This window comes from Dama dama, chromosome 33 (genome assembly GCF_033118175.1).
Source record: "Dama dama isolate Ldn47 chromosome 33, ASM3311817v1, whole genome shotgun sequence".
Classification (NCBI taxonomy): Eukaryota; Metazoa; Chordata; class Mammalia; order Artiodactyla; family Cervidae; genus Dama; species Dama dama.
This window is the reverse complement of record NC_083713.1, coordinates 49,055,841-49,074,892: the sequence shown is the minus strand read 5'-3', so window position 1 is coordinate 49,074,892 and position 19,052 is coordinate 49,055,841. Positions and strand designations below refer to the sequence as shown.

General features: G+C 44.0%; 1 protein-coding gene across 3 annotated transcripts in view; it reads left to right on the top strand.

Moving 5' to 3' along the window:
* The window catches only part of KIF5C (kinesin family member 5C), a 151,253-nt gene that overhangs the window by 106,048 nt on the left and 26,153 nt on the right, over positions 1-19,052 (top strand). For all 3 annotated transcript variants that reach the window (XM_061135114.1, XM_061135116.1, XM_061135115.1), the window contains 7 exons: positions 1,278-1,424; positions 7,821-8,009; positions 11,387-11,504; positions 14,283-14,359; positions 15,670-15,779; positions 17,923-18,024; positions 18,253-18,313. In XM_061135114.1, coding sequence (XP_060991097.1) covers positions 1,278-1,424; positions 7,821-8,009; positions 11,387-11,504; positions 14,283-14,359; positions 15,670-15,779; positions 17,923-18,024; positions 18,253-18,313 — 804 coding nt within the window. The remainder of the gene's footprint in view (positions 1-1,277; positions 1,425-7,820; positions 8,010-11,386; positions 11,505-14,282; positions 14,360-15,669; positions 15,780-17,922; positions 18,025-18,252; positions 18,314-19,052) is intronic.

Genomic DNA, 19,052 nt, shown 5'->3' with positions numbered 1-19,052 from the left:
GTGGAAAACCACCATCCTCCCAGCAAGGGGAAGTAGCAGATGGTGCAGGAAAGTGCCGATCTGTTGACCGTAGATGCTGTGGATGGAAAACGCTGCTTATTCCATACATTCAGCTGCATGTAGGAAGGCTTTTTAATGTTTCCCAAGATAGGAACTACTGCTTCTGTGGATTTTGAAAACAAAATGAAATAAGCAGTGGCAATGCCTAAATAAAAACAAAAATGAAAAATAGAAAGACAAAGCAGAAGTTACTTAGGAAAGAAGGAGACTTAGATTTTTCACGGCTTACTGTTTTCTGCAAGATTTTTTCACTAGTCTGTGGTATATTTGCTTCCCAAAACAATGAAACGGTTTCCATGATACAAGTTTTATTTTCTGTCAGACCAAAGTACTACTAGACTAGTTTAGAGTACTATTTTTAGTTTGATTATTAAGAAATACTTGAGTAAAATAGTTGCATATGGAAGAATTACATAAATGTCTTTGCATTAACCTTTACAATTCCATAATTTATGCAGATTATTTTCTCTTTTGGCTGAGTTAATACCAAGAAACCAAAAGATGGCAAATTTGTTGATGTTGAGAGTTTGTTAAGTTAGGTAGTTAAAAATATATGCATATTGGTAGTGTACATGAAGAATGGGAAAGGAATGAATTTGTTAATGTTTGGTAGTAAAATGGGGCTTCTGGTATGTATATTTAGAAACCATCTCCTATTGAACCAGACTAAATTTGAAGTGATGAAGGGTGTCCAGTTCTGGTTCACTGTGAAGATGGAAAGACTTTTTCTTGGTTGTTCTCTAAACTCACTAATGTCCCTTTGGGCCTTCCAGACCCATCTGTTATGAAGTCAGATGGGAATTTGGAAATGGTCCCAGGGAGCAGGTTTGTTTGGAAGTGGAGGTGGAGACATTTGCAGGTATGTTTATATCCTGAAGAATGTGGACTGAAACAGAACATCTGGTAGGTAGGATTAGATGTGATTACACATTATAAACATAAGGACTCCTTTTGAGCTTTATTTATTTTTAATAACTTATTCCACTGACCTGGAAATTATCATCTGATATACAGACAAATGACATATCAGGCCAAGACAACTTCCTCTTCTTATCAGAGAATGCAGAGGTATACCATAGTTTGGCTTAAAAGGACTCCTGTTGAAATTACATGAAAGGATAAAAGAATTCCACCCTACATGATGTTTTCTTGATGATGCTGTGTGTATGAAGTTGATGGGTGGCCCTTTAAAGCTGTTGTTAAAATGTGTGTTTCAGACTACACTGACAACCACACAGAGAGAACTGAGCCAGCTGCAGGAGCTGAGCAATCATCAGAAGAAAAGGGCCACCGAGATCCTGAATCTGCTGTTGAAGGATTTGGGGGAGATAGGAGGAATCATTGGTACCAACGACGTGAAGACTGTAAGCCAGCCCTTCTCTTATCCTCGCTATCTTCTCTTGTAATGGCACGATTCTGAGCAAGCGGAGTCTGTGTTTATTCTCCTAAGTATCCAGTGCTTAGCACGGTGTCTTGCATCTGTTGTGTGCTTGATCATATTTGAATGAATGAATGAAAGGCTGATTGAATGACTAAGTAAATTATTCTTTTGGTTGAAGAGAAAAAATTACCTTTCAGTTATAGGAAATGTCCTCTGATCTTGGTTGGCCTTCTGTGAGTTGGTTTAGTCCTCAGAATTCTATGCCAGTGTCACAGAGCTTTGGAATTGGATAGATTAAACAAAAGTTCTACTCAGAAATGTTTCTCCTTTTTTTTAAAAAAAAAAGTTATCTATTTATTTTTGGCTATACTGGGTCTTTTTTGCCATGCATGGGTTTTCTCTAGTTGCAGTGAGCAGGGGTTACTTTCTGGTTGCAGACTCTAGGTGCATGGTCTTCAGGAATTGTGGTCCCCAGGCTTAGCTTCCCTGCAGCATGTGGGATCTTCCCAGACCAGGATTGAACACGTGTTCCCTGAATTGCAAAGTGGCCTCAACCACTGGACCACCATGGAAGCCCTCTCCTTTTCTATGAAAATACAACAGAATGAAGGTTCCCAATCAATCAGTATGAATTAGGAAAGCTTTCAGCTAGAAATAAGAGGATTCTAATGATGGCTTAATAAAATAAAGCCATGTTTATTATTCACAGTATAAGAAGTATAGAATCTTGTTATTCAGGTTGTGATCTGCATCCCCTGGGAACTTGTTCTAACTAGAGACTCTCAGGCCCACCTCAGACCTACTGAATTAGAAGCTGCATTTTAACAAGAGTTCCCAGGTCATTCCTATGCTTCTTGAAGTTTTAGAAGCAACTCTTGGTGCAGGATCTCAACAATGTCAAGGAGCCAGGTCTTTATTTTCTTTATGTTTTCCTCAGCCTATGACCTTTTCACATCTGTAGATTTTTGTCTCTTGGTAGCAAGATAGCTTCTGTAGCACCAATCATCATGTCTGAGGCAGGACGGGCTGTAAAGCAAGACAGCTTTCATCCAGGAGAGAACTATATCCCAGAAATCCCCAATAGGCATCCCCTTATACTTTAGAGAGGCCAGAATTGGGTCACATGGTCACCCCAAGCTGCAAGGGAAGCTGGGAAAGCAAAGAGAAACAGTTTTACTACAATGGGCTTAAACCAACCATGAGTAACCCCTGGGGTGGTGTACATTGATGCCATCGATAGCAAGGTTATAAGGGACATGGCATAAAGTTGACTATGAGTTTAGGAATACAGGGAAACAAGAATAAATACTGCTATCAATCAAGAACAATTTGCCACAAAATAGACAGGACATTGGAAAAATAAGAGCGACATCAAACAAAATAGCTCTCTTGAGGTATAATTGCCATAAAATAAGCTGCATGTATTTATTTATTTGGCCGTGGTAGGTCTTAGTTGCCACAGGCAGGATCTCAGTTTTGGCATGCAGGGTCTCGTTCCCAACCCAGGCCCCCTGCACTGAGCGTGTGGAGTCTTACCTACTGGGCTACCAGGGAAGTCCCAGCTGCACATAAAGTAAGTATAGAGTTTGAGAAGTTTTGACATATGTGTACATTCATGAAACCATCATCCCCACAATAAGATAATGAGCATGCCTGCCACCTTCAAAAGTTTGTGGGGCCATTTCTGGTCTCTCTAGTCTATTTCAGTGATCTAATCTTTATACCAGTACCATAGTAATTTGATTATTGTTGTTGTTCAGTTAATTACTGTAGATTTATACGAACTCAAGACTTTCTGTGGAGTAGCCATTGATAAACATGTGTGGATTTTATCAAGCCAGGGAATAGTGTTATAGCATTAAACTTCTACCTCAAAGGTTCTTAAAATCGAATTCTTGGAGTTTAGCCTGTTAGCCGTTAAAAGGCCGAACTCTACTTCAGTCTGCTTTGGAGGAACACTCAGGTTTTGAGTTGGGATTGTTAAATACTAGACAGGCCTCCCCAAATTACTTTGGTTTATGGACATTTCTGGGAACCATTGAAAGCTCTTCTTAGGTGGTATAACAGATCGAGGTATCGAGCATATGACCTCTTGTAAACCCAATCGTTATTTCATAGAACCTCTATTGTAACTGAATATTTCATGAACCTTTGCAAACGAATCTAATTTTAGCGTAGAATTCTCCGGTACTATAAGATTAACCCTATTAAGTTCCAGTTCGGTGATTTTATATTTGAGGATTTATTTTTAGACGCATATGTTGGTGTTGAGCTATAAACTTCTGAGGTTGGGGTGATTAAATGGTCCTTGCAATATGAAGGTGCAGTTGATTTATGGGAACTTGGCGCCTGCTGCTGATAATGATAAAGGAAGATATTTTTATTCCAAGTTCTAAAATAGAGCTGATGAAAAATGCTAATGAAATCAAGGAGTGTCTGGGTGCTTTGGAATTAAAAAAAGAGAGCCCTTACCTTTGGGAATATGAAGTATGATTGAGGTTATTTTTAAGTACTTTGAATATTTTTAAGATATTTTTGAATTCCAGACATTGGATGCCCTAGTTAATTTCATTGATAGCTAGTTAATTTCATTGATACTCTCACTTAGATAGCATCACATTCTGCTTTTTTCCTTACAATTATGATTTAGTTCTTAATTGTAAGGAAAAAATTCATCATGGCAATGGGCATTAAAGAGGAGTAATTATGTGACTTTGGGCAAGTTACTTTATTTATCTGGGTTTCATATTCCTAATTTGTAAAATGATAAGATGAGTCCATGTTATCTTGAAGATGGTCAGCCCAGGAATTGCATGAGTTATGCATATATTTCTTAGATCTATCACTGTGGGTACAGATACTTTTCATATTGGCGATGAGTATTCAGTTGATATAATTCTTTTGATCTAAAAAATGAGATCAAGGAAATGTTTTTTGGTGATCTTGTGTTTTTAATCCTAAAAATCCTATTCAGCCCCCATGGTGGTGTTCTGGGGCTAGAGGGAAAAGCTGGCTGCTTGAATCTTTCTCAGCCCTCAGTTCTAGGATACAGCAGGCCTGAACAGCAAAGAAACAGAAGAACTCATATTTCTCCGGCTCAGTCATGTCTGGGGGCATTTTCAGAGTCCAGGCAATACTTAAGTCAACAAAACGAGATGAGAGCAGCAAATGACGAGATGAGCCTGGTGTTGACTTTATCCAGGTTTACTAGTGAGCCTCTTCTTTTCATGTTCCAATGTCACCGGTCTTTCTTTAAGGCAGAGATTTCTAGATTTCTAGCCACAAGCAGAATAACAAGTTGAGGTTGAATAAACGAAATGGATTGGATTAGCTGCCAAGTTTTCTTCCAACCTCAGGTCTAGCTGAGGTGGAGGTGAAGAAGTTCAAGCAGGTGACAGAGACCCCGGGCCCCACCTCCATGAGGGACCTGGCTGTGGCTGGGCCAGAGATGCAGATAAAACTGTTCCAGATCCTGGGCCTGAAGTCAGCCTTCATCACTGATAGCTCCCGTCTCATCAACTTCTTCAGCACAGCCTGGGCTCTGCTGGGGCTAGGGTGTGAGTTCCAGTCCCCACAGAATGGTGGCTGGGGTCCTCACCTCCAAGAGGGCTTGCTTCTTCATTCCCCTCCTGCTCCTCAACCTCTTGGAAGCAACTTTATCATCTCTGTGCTGCACTTGTAAATAAAACTGACATTTCTAGACGCTTTTTTTAATAAGGATTTTTTAAGTCCCGTTATGACTTTGTAGGGCTTTGGTTGCTCAAGCAGTAAAGAATCTTCCTGCAGTGCAGGAGACTCAGGAGACGGGGGTTCGATCCCTGAATTGGGAAGATCCTCTGGACAAGGAAATTGCAACCCACTCCTGTATTCTTGCCTGAAGAATCCCATGGACAGAGGAGCCAGGCGGGCTGCAGTCTATGAGGTCACAAAAGAGTTGGACACAACTGAGTGACTAAACAGCAACAATAAATGACTTTTGAGGTCTTAGAATGTGAACAGTCACTTCCCTTCCCTTTTACTTGGCCTAGAAATGGCACCTCGGATGACTGCTCTGTGCTCTAGAGACGTGGGAGGGGGTGATTCCTGTATAGATGGAAGGGGAGGCAGTCTCTTCTGCTGAATTAGTCATCCCACTGGGCCTCATAGTCTAGTACATACGTTTCAGTCACTGTCAGACCCAGAGGAGAGTTATTAAATAATCCTACAGCAGCAAACTCTGATTCTTCTTTTTAAAATAACAGTATACTGGAATTACTGAAAACTCTGAACTTACATGACTGTATACATGAGCTCATAAGCAGTAAGAAACCTTGCAGTTAATATTTGCTTGGAGTACTGTGTTGTTTTTTTTTTTTTCCCCCCATAGGGAAAAAAATTCAAAATCTACTGATTCAAAATCTCCTTTTTGACCTCCTGGAATAAGTATAGGCTTCAGAAGTTATGGTTCTGGTTTGAGGGAAGAAATACCCAGTTCTAACTTTGGAAAATGCCCATTATAGTATTTTTTTTTCTACTCATCTCCAATTCGGATGTCACCTGGGCATAGAACACAATGTGCCCTCAGCTGAAGAACGTCTTAGAGGAGGACGTGTTCCCTTCCCACGACACCCTAACTCAGTTCAGCCATGTTCTCCCCCCAGGAGCTGGTATAGGTTGTGAATTCCACACAAAAGAGATGGATGTCCCCTTACCTTTGTACAGAAAAACAGTACACAGGGTACACTTGGTCAGGCTAAAGAATGAGTTTCTCATCTCTGTACCATGTTGGACTGATCACCAAGACAGAAGGATAAAACTGAATTTAAAGATTGTGGGGTTTTCTCATCTGTTATCTCCATGATACTGGATTATGAAAGGAGTGTAATGAGTGGTATTGGTAGGCAAATCGCTGGCAGTCAGAAACGTAACTGATTAGTAAGAACCTCTGTTAAAGTAAGGGGCTTCCCTGGGGGCTTAGCTGGTAAAGAATCCACCTGCAATGCAGGAGACCTGGGTTTGATCCCTGGGTTGGGAAGACCCCCTGGAGAAGGGAATGGCTACCCACTCCAGTATTCTGGCCTGGAGAATTCTGTGGACTGTATTGTCCATGGGGTTGCAGAGAGTTGGACATGACTGAGTGACTTTCACTTTCACTTCTGTTCAAGTCAGATGTTGATACTTGTGGATTTTCTTGCTGTGAACCTGGACTCTGAATTGTGTTGACTGACCCTGAGACATTTAACAACTTTGTCGGGGAATTTTTAGGGGAAGGTTGACACCAGATTACAGGCACTCAGCTCTGTCCAGTGTACTTTTTACCTGTTGCCAATTTTCAGGGTTGATAGACCACTCCGTGTTCCTAGCTCTTAAATGTTTGCTGAAAAAAATAGTCATACGATGAGTTAATGACAACAATAATGACAAAAGTGGGCAGATGGAGTGTATTGTGAAACATCAAAAAACAGAGTTGGAATGACTGTCTTAGAATAACTGAAGCCTCTGTTCATGGGATGGGTACTGGAGAGGGCTCTTATTTTCTCCTGAGGTGCTAGGATGCCCTCTGGTGGTTAAACAAAATATTCGCAGTTACTTTGCTCCTCAGGGCCATCAATTCTGTCATCTCAGCAAATGGGCTGCATTATTTGTATCCTGTAGAGCTCTGAAAATTAGACAACAAATATGAGATGGTGCAAGGATTCTGGTTGTCAGAATCTCTTCTTCTAAAGGTGAATTTAGACTGTTATTCTCAGGTGATCTTAACTAAGCGAGATTCCTGTGTGCTTGGAAGAGGCAAGGAAACATTGGTCGTAATGAGAAGTCATTCAGGAAAACTTTCATCCAGAGGTATTTCTGGTGATAGCACGTTCTTGTTCATTAGATTCTTTAATTGAGAACTATATAGAAAATCCTCTGTATTACAACCTTTGCTTATAGAAACATGTTCAAGTTCTTAGACTGCTTGTTTCTCTGGATAGCAGACTGTAGAGAACATAATTGAAGTTTTGAATGATTTCTTTTGGGACACAGGATTACCTTTAGGAACACCGGGTTTTGCTGCCCTTCCAGAAAAGTAAGGAACACCTCTTCAGAGTTATCTCTTTTTAAAATTTCAACATCTTTTTCTACTGCTATCACCTCTTTCATTCTAGAAAATCAATTGCAATGAAAAACCTGGTTAATTGAAGATTATGTTAGTTGAGGTGTTTTATTGGAAGTTTTATCCAAGGTTTCAGAGAACTTGGGGTTGAACCTATAGTTTGGCTTGTGGTTCTCAGCTTGTGGTCCTGCGATTAGGGATTCCTAACCCAGAAATCCACAGACATCCCCATGGACAGGTTTCAGGGCGCTGTGAACCTCTGGTGATTGTAGGCGTCACTGAATGGTTCCCTCTTGTGCTCAGCTGGCAGATGTGAACGGAGTCATTGAGGAGGAATTCACCATGGCCCGGCTGTACATCAGCAAGATGAAGTCGGAGGTCAAGTCTCTGGTGAACCGCAGCAAACAGCTCGAGAGCGCCCAGATGGACTCCAACAGGAAGATGAATGCCAGCGAGCGGGAGCTGGCAGCATGCCAGCTGCTCATCTCCCAGGTAGGCCACCCCTTTGTTCCTCTGGAAATCTGTTTCCTCCACGCTCTTACTGAGGCTGATGGTGTCTAATAGGGACAACTGATGGACTTGTCCGTGACCTGGTCCCAGGCAGCGACCGGCCAGGCTTATTCTTAAGGCTAGGTTTAGTTGTACAAATTACATGAATTACCTTCAGTCTTTTTTTTTTAAGGGATGTGTCTACATATCTTTATCTAGCTATTTATAAATAAGTAGATAGGTAGGTAGGATAGATAGTGATGTATAATGAGTGGGAAAGATTCAGTTCGGTTCAGTGGCTCAGTCGTATCTGACTCTTTGCCACCCCATGGACTGCTGCACGCCAGGCTTCCCTGGAAAAGTGGAAAAGATTGGGTGGCATCTAAAACAGCTCTCAGCTAAGGCAGCATCCTTTGATCCTTTAGTCTCTACGACAGATCCAGTTTAATATGGGGCAGCAGAAACCGCCACCACTACCGCTACGACGGTTACTAGTGGCAGTAGCAGGAAACATTTTACTGAGTGTTCCAGTGCACTGTGTGCTGTGTTAAGCACTGTACGTGCATTCTCTCACTTGATCTGTAGAAAAATTCTGATAGGCAGCTGTTCTGATTGTCCTTGCTTTTTAGATAAGGAGAATGAGACTTGAGAGATTAAATATACTGTCCAGACTCACATAGACAGTGAAAGGCAGAGCTGGAACTCAAACCTTTGTGTGGGAACGCAAAGCCTTGAAGGGATTTTCAAGCCCCAGTGATGAGGTACTCTTCTGTCCATTAGAAAGCATTTTCATTTTAGCATGGTGGTTTCAGAAAACAGCAGCCTCGTTTCTGGTCTGCCACTGTACGTGAGGCTGGCGTTTGGGTTTGGGGCTTCTGTGAGGGGTCGGGTGTGTGCTGCTCGTCGCCTCAGCCCAGGTGTTAAAATAGCTAAAGTCACTTGGGGAGAGCAGATACCAGCGTGTAATGGCACATCTGACAGTGCTGAGAAGCAGACGAAAGCATACTTCATCCTGTATGCTTTTAAACATAGGAATGTGTCATCATGCAACCATCTCCAGCCTCGTCTCCTACTATAATCATCTAAGAGATGCAGATTAAAGCATCAAGTTTCCATTTTATAAATAACATAGTAGGCAAAGAAGTGTTTAATAAGAGATTAGTCAGTGCTAGTGTGTAATACTGAAATTTATATACATTGTTGAGAAAAGTATAATTTGGTCAGTCCCTTTGGAAAGCACCTTGGGAATCAAAACCCATAAAAGTGTAAGTATACTTTGGCCAGTAACTTCATTTATAGCATTTTTCATTTTAATGAAAGTGAAAATTTTTCATTTCATATGGTATTATCATTCCCTGATTTAAAATATTAGCACTTACATGGAAGATGTTGATTGAAGTATTACTTTCATTTTAATAAAATAGGCAACTATTTATTGAGAGACTAATAACATAAAGTTACATGGAAGGATATTATGCAGCTCTTACCAAAAATGTATGAAACCTAGTCATTTGGAAAGTATAATTATATAAAGTTAAATAGAAATGGAAATGTTGAGTGACAGATCTATGCTGTACCTTGCAACTTGGTAAAATATGCATCTGTATAGATAAGACCAGGACTATAGAGGGGAAATATCTGATAGTGTGGTTTATGGGTGAAATTTCAACTACTTTTTCTGGATTTGCTGGACTCTTTGACATTTTTATAATTTATGAAAATTGAGAAGAAAAACAATAAACATTAGGGCATAGTACACTTCAGGTCTGATTTCCAGGTCACCTGTTACTCTGAGAGCATGTGCTTCTGAAGCACTCTGTCCCTAACATTTGAAGGCCAACACAAGTGCACAGACAGAGGCCCTGCGGCCCAAAGCCCACTACCTTTCCTTCCATCTGGACACATCAGCCTCCCTGTCCAAGTCAGGCCCCTTCCGCACGTTCTGTGAGCTGATGGAGCTTTGCAACTGTGTCAGATGTAATATATGTAAATGGATGATGGAAGCTGCACTGCTGCTCCTGGGGGTGACCTTAGGGTCACTAGAGTAAGGAGTTTCTCGTTTTCCAGACTCACTGTGATCTAGAAGAGGATGTGGGTTTCGGGTCGGCACGCTCCCTTGGCATAGAACTTTGCCCAGTAGTCTGGGGTACAGCCAGAGGACTGCCCACGTAGGGTGCTCTAAAGTGTCAGGCCCAGGACTGGGGCCCCAGTTGCCCAGATCTTAAGAGAGTGACACACACTCCGGGTGTATGAGATTGGAGTCAAGAATATTAGGATGGTTTGGGGTTAAAGAATAACCGTGTTGGTTAGACAGTGCTTTCTGCATTAGCAACAAATACAGTTTTCCCTTAGGTGCTATTTTGTACTCTGCCACAATTTACACAAAACCAAAGATTTAGTCATTATTACCTGGGGTTCAAAAGTAAGAAAAACCTTGTTTATTTTCTGACGTGATCTAAGGAGCCTGACAAAATATTTCCAGCTAAAATGCTATTATCTCCTTTGTTTATACTCATCCTTGTCACCAAAAGCTATCTTATAAAATACCTGCTCCAGCAAAGTCCCATTTCCCAGAGGTTATTTCATTACATTAGAGCTCCATCTCCAGGGTCCTCCTGGCTAAATATGATCCATGTAGATACGGGGGAGGAGGTGTCTGCATATTTCCATCTGCCTCGAGGGGACTGCTGTTCCTGTTCAGTTACAAGCTCTCATTCCTTCATTCATTCCTTCACTCCATTATTATCTATTAACTCTATGCTTTCATGGAGCTAACAAGTAGAAAAAAAAAAAATAGATGAATCAATAGATGTTAGGTGCTGTAAGAAAATGTTGGGGCCCAAGTAAGAAGGATCCAGCCAGGCCCATGTCTGGCAGGGTGTTGGGGAGAGCTTCCTCGGGAGAGGAAAATGGAAACGCAGAGTCTCTGAAATAGGAATTGTTGTGCTTGAAAGGCAGAAAGTGTAAAGACATAATACTTGAGTTCCAAAGAAGAAATCCAAAGGTACAGGTTCAAAGAGTGAAGCCCACAGCCTTGACACTTTTCCAGCCCCTTTCTTTCCAGCAGACTCTGTTTTTTACAAAGAGGAAAACGAGCTTGAGCTTTGGTATTTTAGTTTAATAGATGTTAAGGAAGGGCATGGTAAGGAAGGCCATGAGCAGGGGAATGAGGCAGAGAAGCACATGGGAAAAAGAGGACTGTCTTAGTCTGTGATCCCAGATCCCAAGCCTCGGGCAGAATAGGCACTTGGCTCTTGGGACTCAAACAGAGGAGTCAAGAACTCCTCCTCTGTTGCATTTTCCTGTTGGACGGTCCTGGGCAAGCCAGGATAATCACTTGCTAGTCATTCACAGCCGCCTTTCTGTTTGCTTGTTTAAAGCACGAAGCCAAGATTAAATCCCTGACGGACTACATGCAGAACATGGAACAGAAGAGGAGACAGCTTGAAGAGTCCCAGGACTCGCTCAGTGAAGAGCTGGCCAAGCTCCGAGCCCAAGGTGAGCAATCGACCACTTTTCAGGTGCCCAGCGGTTGGCCTGAATCAGACACACTGTAGTTGGCTGGACTCTTGATGTTTAATTTTGCTCAGTTAAAGCATTTGTATGTCTGCTGAAAACAGTGGCATAATTGGAGTGGGGTAGGGGGTAGAGAACCATCTAGAAGACTGCCCCCACCCCATGTCTGCCTCTCTTTGCATTTTCCCTCAGTCCACCCTGCTGCCCAAGTCAGAATCCTCTCCCTTCTTCACTTCCTGTCACCAAGTCCTGTACATTCAACCTGCCAGATGCTTCTCTGGTTCTGTTCATCTCCAGCTTCATTGTCACTAATTAAGAACTGTGGCTCCGTTCATTGACCGAGGGGCTAAACCCTAGCATGTTCGAGGCTGACCACTGCGCTGTATCCCAAGGGAGGATTCCAAAATCAAGTCTTACCTTGTCTCTAGCCCCAGACCTCTGACTTTTCCGCTCCGTTCATTGACCGAGGGGCTAAACCCTAGCATGTTCGAGGCTGACCACTGCGCTGTATCCCAAGGGAGGATTCCAAAATCAAGTCTTACCTTGTCTCTAGCCCCAGACCTCTGACTTTTCCATGCTGTCCTGTTGCTCTAAATATCAATTCTGAACTTGCAGCCATGGTTCCCCTGCATCTTGCATCCTTTGAGCAAACTCTGCCTTTTCCAGGCAGTCTCCTGACCCCTTTGTGAAAGAATGTGCTCAGCACATAGGAAGCACTCAATAAATATGAATAAATAGAAGAGATTCAAGAGAAATGACTGGAAATGTAGAAACCAGGACAGGATTAATGATGTATGTGTTGTGGTGAAATGGGAACACACAGATCTTATGAGTTGCAAAGAAAACTGGTAAAATCCCTTTGGGAAGCATTTTGAAAATACATATTAATCATTCTAACATTTTTCATACCTTTTACTCCTCAAATCTCAAATATTCGTTGCAGAATTCTTGAGAATTCATTGCTTATATTAGTGGAAAAAAAAAGAAATCCTAATCCTAATCCTACATGTCCAACAGTTAAATGAACTATGGTATGTGGTTTAAAAGCATAGGTTTTTTTTTTCATCTTGGAGATGAAATACATGAAGACCAAGCAACAGTGTTTACAATGCATTAGATTAAACATCATAATATATAATTTTATCTTTACTGTGGTTATAACATTTAAAAATCAATGGATACTTATGTTTGAAGGCCTATAAAATTAATATTTGGAGGGAACATGGTTTTAGTAGGGTAACAGGATTGGTGACAGTGTTATCCTTTTTTATTTATTGTTGTATTGTCTGTTTGCTCAGTAAATACATTTTGCTTCAAATGACAACTTAAATTAACAAAAGAGAACACACCCACCCCCGCTATGACCTTGTAAGGTTTTCTTTATGAGGTAAGGGATGTTGGGAATAGAATGCTCTACCCAAAAGTTGACATGGAAAAGAAGCTTTCCCTCTGGTCAATGGCTTCTGCAGTGGTGCCACTGAGTGGAAATAAAATCAAAGCACTGATGTCCACTAAAAAAGATGCATAATGTGAAAGTTGCGAGTTAAGTTTTATTTGGGGCAAAATGAGGACTGCAGCCCAGGAGATAGCACCTCAGATAGCTCTGAGAAAGTGCTCCAAGTAGGTAGTGTGGGAAGGTCAATATATATGATTTTGGTGAAGGGGGAGTTCACACCATCAGGCACTTATCTTACATAAGGTTTTCTGCTAGCCATGAGGAGCTAAATTTCACCATCAAGAGATTTAGTGCTTTTCTAGATAGGAGGAGATGCACAGATTGGGATTCATGAAATCAGTTCCTGAAAATATCTAAAGACCTGTTCCCCCAGTTTCCCTGGAGCACAAGATGCCTCATTTCTCCACCCTGAGCTCCCTTCAGGGCGTGTCGAAGGTCAACAGCTGCAGCAACAACAGGGTTCAGTCTCCGCAGAGGCAGATGGCAAATGCCCTTGGCAAGTGCCAGTTTGTAGTTGACACTGAAATAAAGTGAAACAGAATGGAGAGAATACTTAATGACTTGAATGTCACTGTCGGAAACCCTTTTGGTCCCTCCACCTGAGGCTGCCCATGGTCCGTGGGGCTCAGCGAGACCCCCGACCAAGGGGAGGGTGAGGCTGACGCCCCCTCCCCAGAGGCGTGGCCCGTAGCACCCTGCCCCCAGCACAGCGTGGGCTTCCTGCTTAGTCTGGAGAGAGTTATTTTATGTTTCTGTTTTCTTTGTGCTTGTCCCTAGATTATTTTCCTGCTCCAGATTCTTAGAGAATACCCATGGGAGGTAAATTAGCTCTTTCTGAAACACTAATATTGGCAGGAATCCAAATACCACTAATACTTGCAGAGAGCATTGTCAGTGACCATGCACATTTATGCACACTGGCAGGAGTGGCTGACCAGGCCTGGTGGGGAGCAGTCCTCTGAGGGCATGGAGTGGCAGCCCCATCAGGTCCAGCATGACCGCTCCAGGTTCACATGTCCCCTCTAATCGCCATTCTCCCTGGAGGACTTCCACAGTCTCCCTGGAGAGATCAGCCTTGATTTAACAAGCTGGAAGTCCTGAGGTGTGGAGGGGTATCTGAGAGTGACATTCAAGAAGTCCTCCTTCAGAGGCATGTTCCTTTATTCCATGGTGGTAACTTGGTGAAATAAGCTGATGTTTCACTATATTCCTTTCTGTTGTGGTTTTTTTTTTTTTAATTTTTACTTTTGGATGGGAATCCTGCCGGTTAAATCTTTTACATCATCCTTTAAAATTCAAAACAGAAAAAATGCACGAAGTCAGCTTCCAGGATAAGGAAAAGGAGCATCTGACCCGGCTTCAGGATGCTGAGGAAATGAAGGTGTGTATGCAGCCCCTTCCAGGAGCCCCGCACGCCCTGGGACTGGATTTTCTTCATCTGGGAAAATCCAGCTCCTTTCCGAGATGTGTGAGGTGAGGTAGGAAGGAGTGGGGTGGGACTGGGGCTGGGCATCAGAGCTGCTCTCAGAGGGCGGCCGGACTTAGAAGCGAGATGGACGTGCAGGTGTCCAGGCCCGCTGAGATGTCTGCAGACAATAGTTACGTTGCATCAGTACATTTCTCTTCCCGCTCACGAGCAGGAGGGAGACAGTGCACCTTCCAGTAGCCGCGCTGGCCGCTCGTCACAGCCTCTGCAGAAACGGTCACCCCTATTTTGAATGGAAGGATACACCTCCCCTCTATCTTTTAAAGAAATACCCCCAATTTGAATTTACATCTCAAACACAGGGGTCTTTATTTTGGTCACATTTTAAACAGAAATGGAAATGTGGGGAAGAAGATTGGGAAATAAGGGTTTTAGGTAGATAAAATGAGATAGGAGAAAATGTAGAACTTTTGATTATGTGTGTGTGTGCATGAGTGCACACGCTTAATTCCTCAGTCATGTCCAACTCTTTGCAACCCCATGGACTATAGCCTGCCAGGCAGGCTTCTCTGCCCATGGGATTTTCCAGGCAAGAATACTGGAGTGGGTTGCCATTTCCTTCTCCAGGGGATCTTTCCGACCCAGGGATTGATCCCTCATTTCTTGTGTCTCCTGCATGGGCAGGTGCATTCTTTACCACTAGAGCCACCTGGAATAGTTTTAGACAAACCCCACGCTCCTCTGGGTGTGAGTCCCGTAGTTAAAGTGATGCCATGCATGACACTGTTCAGCCAATAAGCCTGCCTCACCTGGCTGGGCCTCTCCTGGGTTCACGTCACTTTGGTGGAAAGGTGCTTGGAGCATCATCATAAATCCCTGCAGTGGACAGGGCTGGGAGGTTATTGACATTTTACTGGTGGGGAAGTACAGCTCCGAGAGGTGCCATGGCCTGAGGTCAACCAGGTAGTAAGAGGTCAGTGACCTCAGGGTGACCTGGCGAGAGAAGCTATGTGGCTTAGGTGAGCTATGGAAAGTCAGAGGCAAGCCCTTCCCTCATGAAACATGGTCATTTGCCCATGGGAACTACTCAGTTTTCTAACAGATCCTTGGATATGGTTGTCCCTATAAAGCAGGGTAGGTCCTGGGCCCTGGTATGGGGACCTGACAGCTGAGGGAGGTGGGATAGGAGGCAGCGCCCCAGTCTTGGCACAGTGCGGGCTGAGAGCCAACAGCAGCTGACACATTTCGCTTGGCCTGGGTTGCAGAAGGCACTGGAGCAGCAGATGGAGAGTCACAGGGAAGCTCATCAGAAGCAGCTGTCCAGACTCCGGGATGAAATCGAGGAGAAGCAGAAAATCATCGATGAGATTCGGGAGTGAGTTGCCCCGGGGGACTCGCAGGGCGTGGAGGCGGCACAGGCCCTGTGCCAGCCTAGAGGGACATAGCGTCTAGCCCGGGTCTCTGTTCTCCTTGCTCTGTGGGCGCTGGGCTCCGCCCTGGTGTCACAGGGAGCTGGGTTGTGATGCTTCTGAGGTCTGTTCCCCATCTGGAGTCCAACCTCTGGGGGCTCTGGTGGGCAGGTAGCAGGTTGGCCCAGCTGCCCTGCCTGGTGCCCGGCAGAGCAGGACACATTGGTGACTCGCGTGGACAGACATGTGCCCCTGTAGGTGGGGATGCGTTCCTATGAGAGTGTGAAAAAACCTGCTGGGTTAATAAATGCTCCAGAGGAGACAGACAGCTCCTGCTGCCTCCTCGCCCAACACGTACCAGCGTCTGCACAGCTTGGAGCCACCTGGTCACACACGTGGGCTCTTAGGGACCCACGCTGTTGGGTGCCTGTCTGTGCTCGAGGACGTCATTGCAGCTGGGCTCCAGTGACACCTTCTCAAGGCCATTCTTCTGTTGCAGCTGCTGCTGAACGGCCCCCCTGCTCAGTAATGACCCCTCCCCGCTCCTCTCACCTTCCCACATCATCAACACAAGTCCCCAGGCTGGGAGGCACCTTTAGGCTCCTCTCCTGAGGATTCTTAACATTTTTGCACAGTGAGTGCCTTTGCAGAACAATGTGTTTACATGTCCCAAATAAAAGAGGAAAACAAAACCAGTTATGTTGAAATATATTGAAATACAGTTCATTCCACGCCCCCATGTCCCCCGCCCCAGTCTAGACTAAAGGTTCTCTCCTTTCTGTTTCTATAGATGAAGAAATAAGATTTTTATACAGAATCAAAGCTAAATGATTTCCTTAAGGTCATACTGTTAAACAGGAATCAAACTGGAGTTGGAGTTATTCTCCAGACTACTGATCCAAATCTCTTTGCTTGTACCGCATATTTGCATTTTAAAAGCAGAAGTGTAAATGATGCCATGGGTAGGCTCTGTGCAGTCTACCTAGGAAAGCCCTTAGCATCGTCTCTCCCCTTTGGGGCCACCCCATGCTCCCTATCAGGTTGTGCTTTCGCCTTTAAGCATGGCTTTTGTTTGTTATTCTGATGAATCACCCACAAATCATTCAACTGGGAGGAGCGGGAAGGGGGGGAATGGAGGTGAGAGAGATGGAGGGTGTCTGAATGAGTTGACAGGTGGGGGGAGTTTCCTTGGCCTGTGCCTTTCATCTGGCCTCTGGGTTTTCCTTCAGATAGTGTGTAAGCTATTCGGTATGGTCAGGTGGGCATGGGAATACAAAAGGTTTTATGAGGACAGCACGTGTGCTAAATCGTGTCCAACTCTTTGAAACCCTATGGACTGTAGCCCACCAGGCTCCTCTGTCCAGGGGATTCTCCAGGCAAGAATACTGGAGTGGGTTGCCATGCCCTCCTCCAGGAGATCTCCCTGACCCAGGGATCAAGCGTGCGCCTCTTATATCTCCTGCATTGGCAGGTGGATTCTTTACCAGTAGCACTACCTGGCAAGGACTGGGGTACATAAAATGACCCAGTGCTCCCATCCGGGTGGTGAGTTTCTTTTTTGTAGCAGCCCAGACTTTCTTTGTGTTTCCTCTCTCTGACCACTGCCCCGACTTCCCCCTCCTCCCCGACCCAAAGACCTCACAGAGCAGAATGGTCCCTATGTCAGCCAGGGAGTTGGACTTGGGAGATGTTTTCAGAACATGGGACCAGAAAGGAAGGGAAGGTCAGAGTGGCCAGATAAGGTTCCAGGAGTGCATGCATACCATCTGTGGGGCAGAAAAAGAATTCTTACTGGACTCTCTCTTCCTGTTTTAAAATATTGGCCCCTTTCCCATCTCATTTTTTTTCCCCTTCCAGAGCTCTTGCATAAGCCAGCTATAAATACATTCTTAAAGCCTTATGTTTCATGCCTCTTAGATGTTCCCAGAAATTAGTTTTCACTCGGGCAGGGAGGAAGCTGTGAGGTTGTTCTCTGATCTCTCAGAGTCCTCTAGAATTGCCGCCTTTATTGCACAGAGCTAATGGGCTTGGAACAGAATCTTGTCTTCAGTTGCATGACTCAGAATCTCAGGGTGGTGTGGAATGAGTTGATGTTTCCTCTCATTTCAGTTTGAATCAGAAACTGCAACTAGAACAGGAGAAGCTCAGTTCTGATTATAACAAGCTGAAAATAGAGGACCAAGAGAGAGAAATGAAACTGGAAAAGCTCTTGTGAGTACGCTTTAAATATTTCCTCTATTTTCTCTCATCCCCATGAAATCTCCGCCAGTCCACACTGGTGATTCAGGTACCAAGATATTCAGGTTAGGTCGGGCCAATTTAAAAACAGACCCTGAGTTGGTGAGTTGGTTTGTTTTGTTGATTTATCTGCAGATGCATGGTGTCTGTGAGAATCTCTGATGCCCCTTTGGTGGTTCATGGTTCCTTTCTGTTTTTCAGATTGCTCAATGATAAAAGGGAGCAAGCCAGAGAGGACCTCAAAGGGCTGGAGGAGACAGTGGTATGTTGATGTGTTTCCCAACTCATTTGAGTCTCAAAGACCAGATTCGTATATGATCTTTTGAATTTGTTTCTTCTAAAATTTTATCTGTGCATGCCTTTCTTGAGTATCATTTTAAACAGAAAGCTTCCTATGGAAACATGAGAGCTGTAGAATTTATTCCTCAGGTCTTGACACAGTGATTAACCATCCAACCATCCTTAGGAGTGTAACCCTGGAGTCCTGACGAGATTTAAACTCAAATCAATGTCTGCAGTTTTGCCACCTCTGCACATTGTGTTTACTTCCATTCAACAATCAGTGGATATTTGTTGAGCACCTGCTAAGGACTGTTCTTTTAGGTGCTTGGGTTGCATCAGTACACAACAAGGAGAAGAGGGTGGCCCTTGTGAAGCTGTCCTTCACTTGGGAAAGACAGACGAGAACAACAAGGAAGTAGATCATGGTCTCCATTAGGTGGTTATAGAAGGGGCACAGGATACTGGCTGGGGGAGGCCCCACTGGGAAGTAACATTTGAGCAGGAACTTAATTAGGAAAACGAAGGAGCCGTGGGGATATCTGGAGGAGGAGCCTGTGCCAAGGCCCTGAGGTCAGCCCACGACCCACATTTGGGGAACAGCAGGGAGATCAGTCTGTCTGTGGCCAAGAGGAGAGGCGGGGTAGGAGGGGGGCACAGAGAGGTCGAGACAGAAGGGGAGCCAGGCCAGATTCGGCCTTGAGACCTGCAGGGTTTGTGGC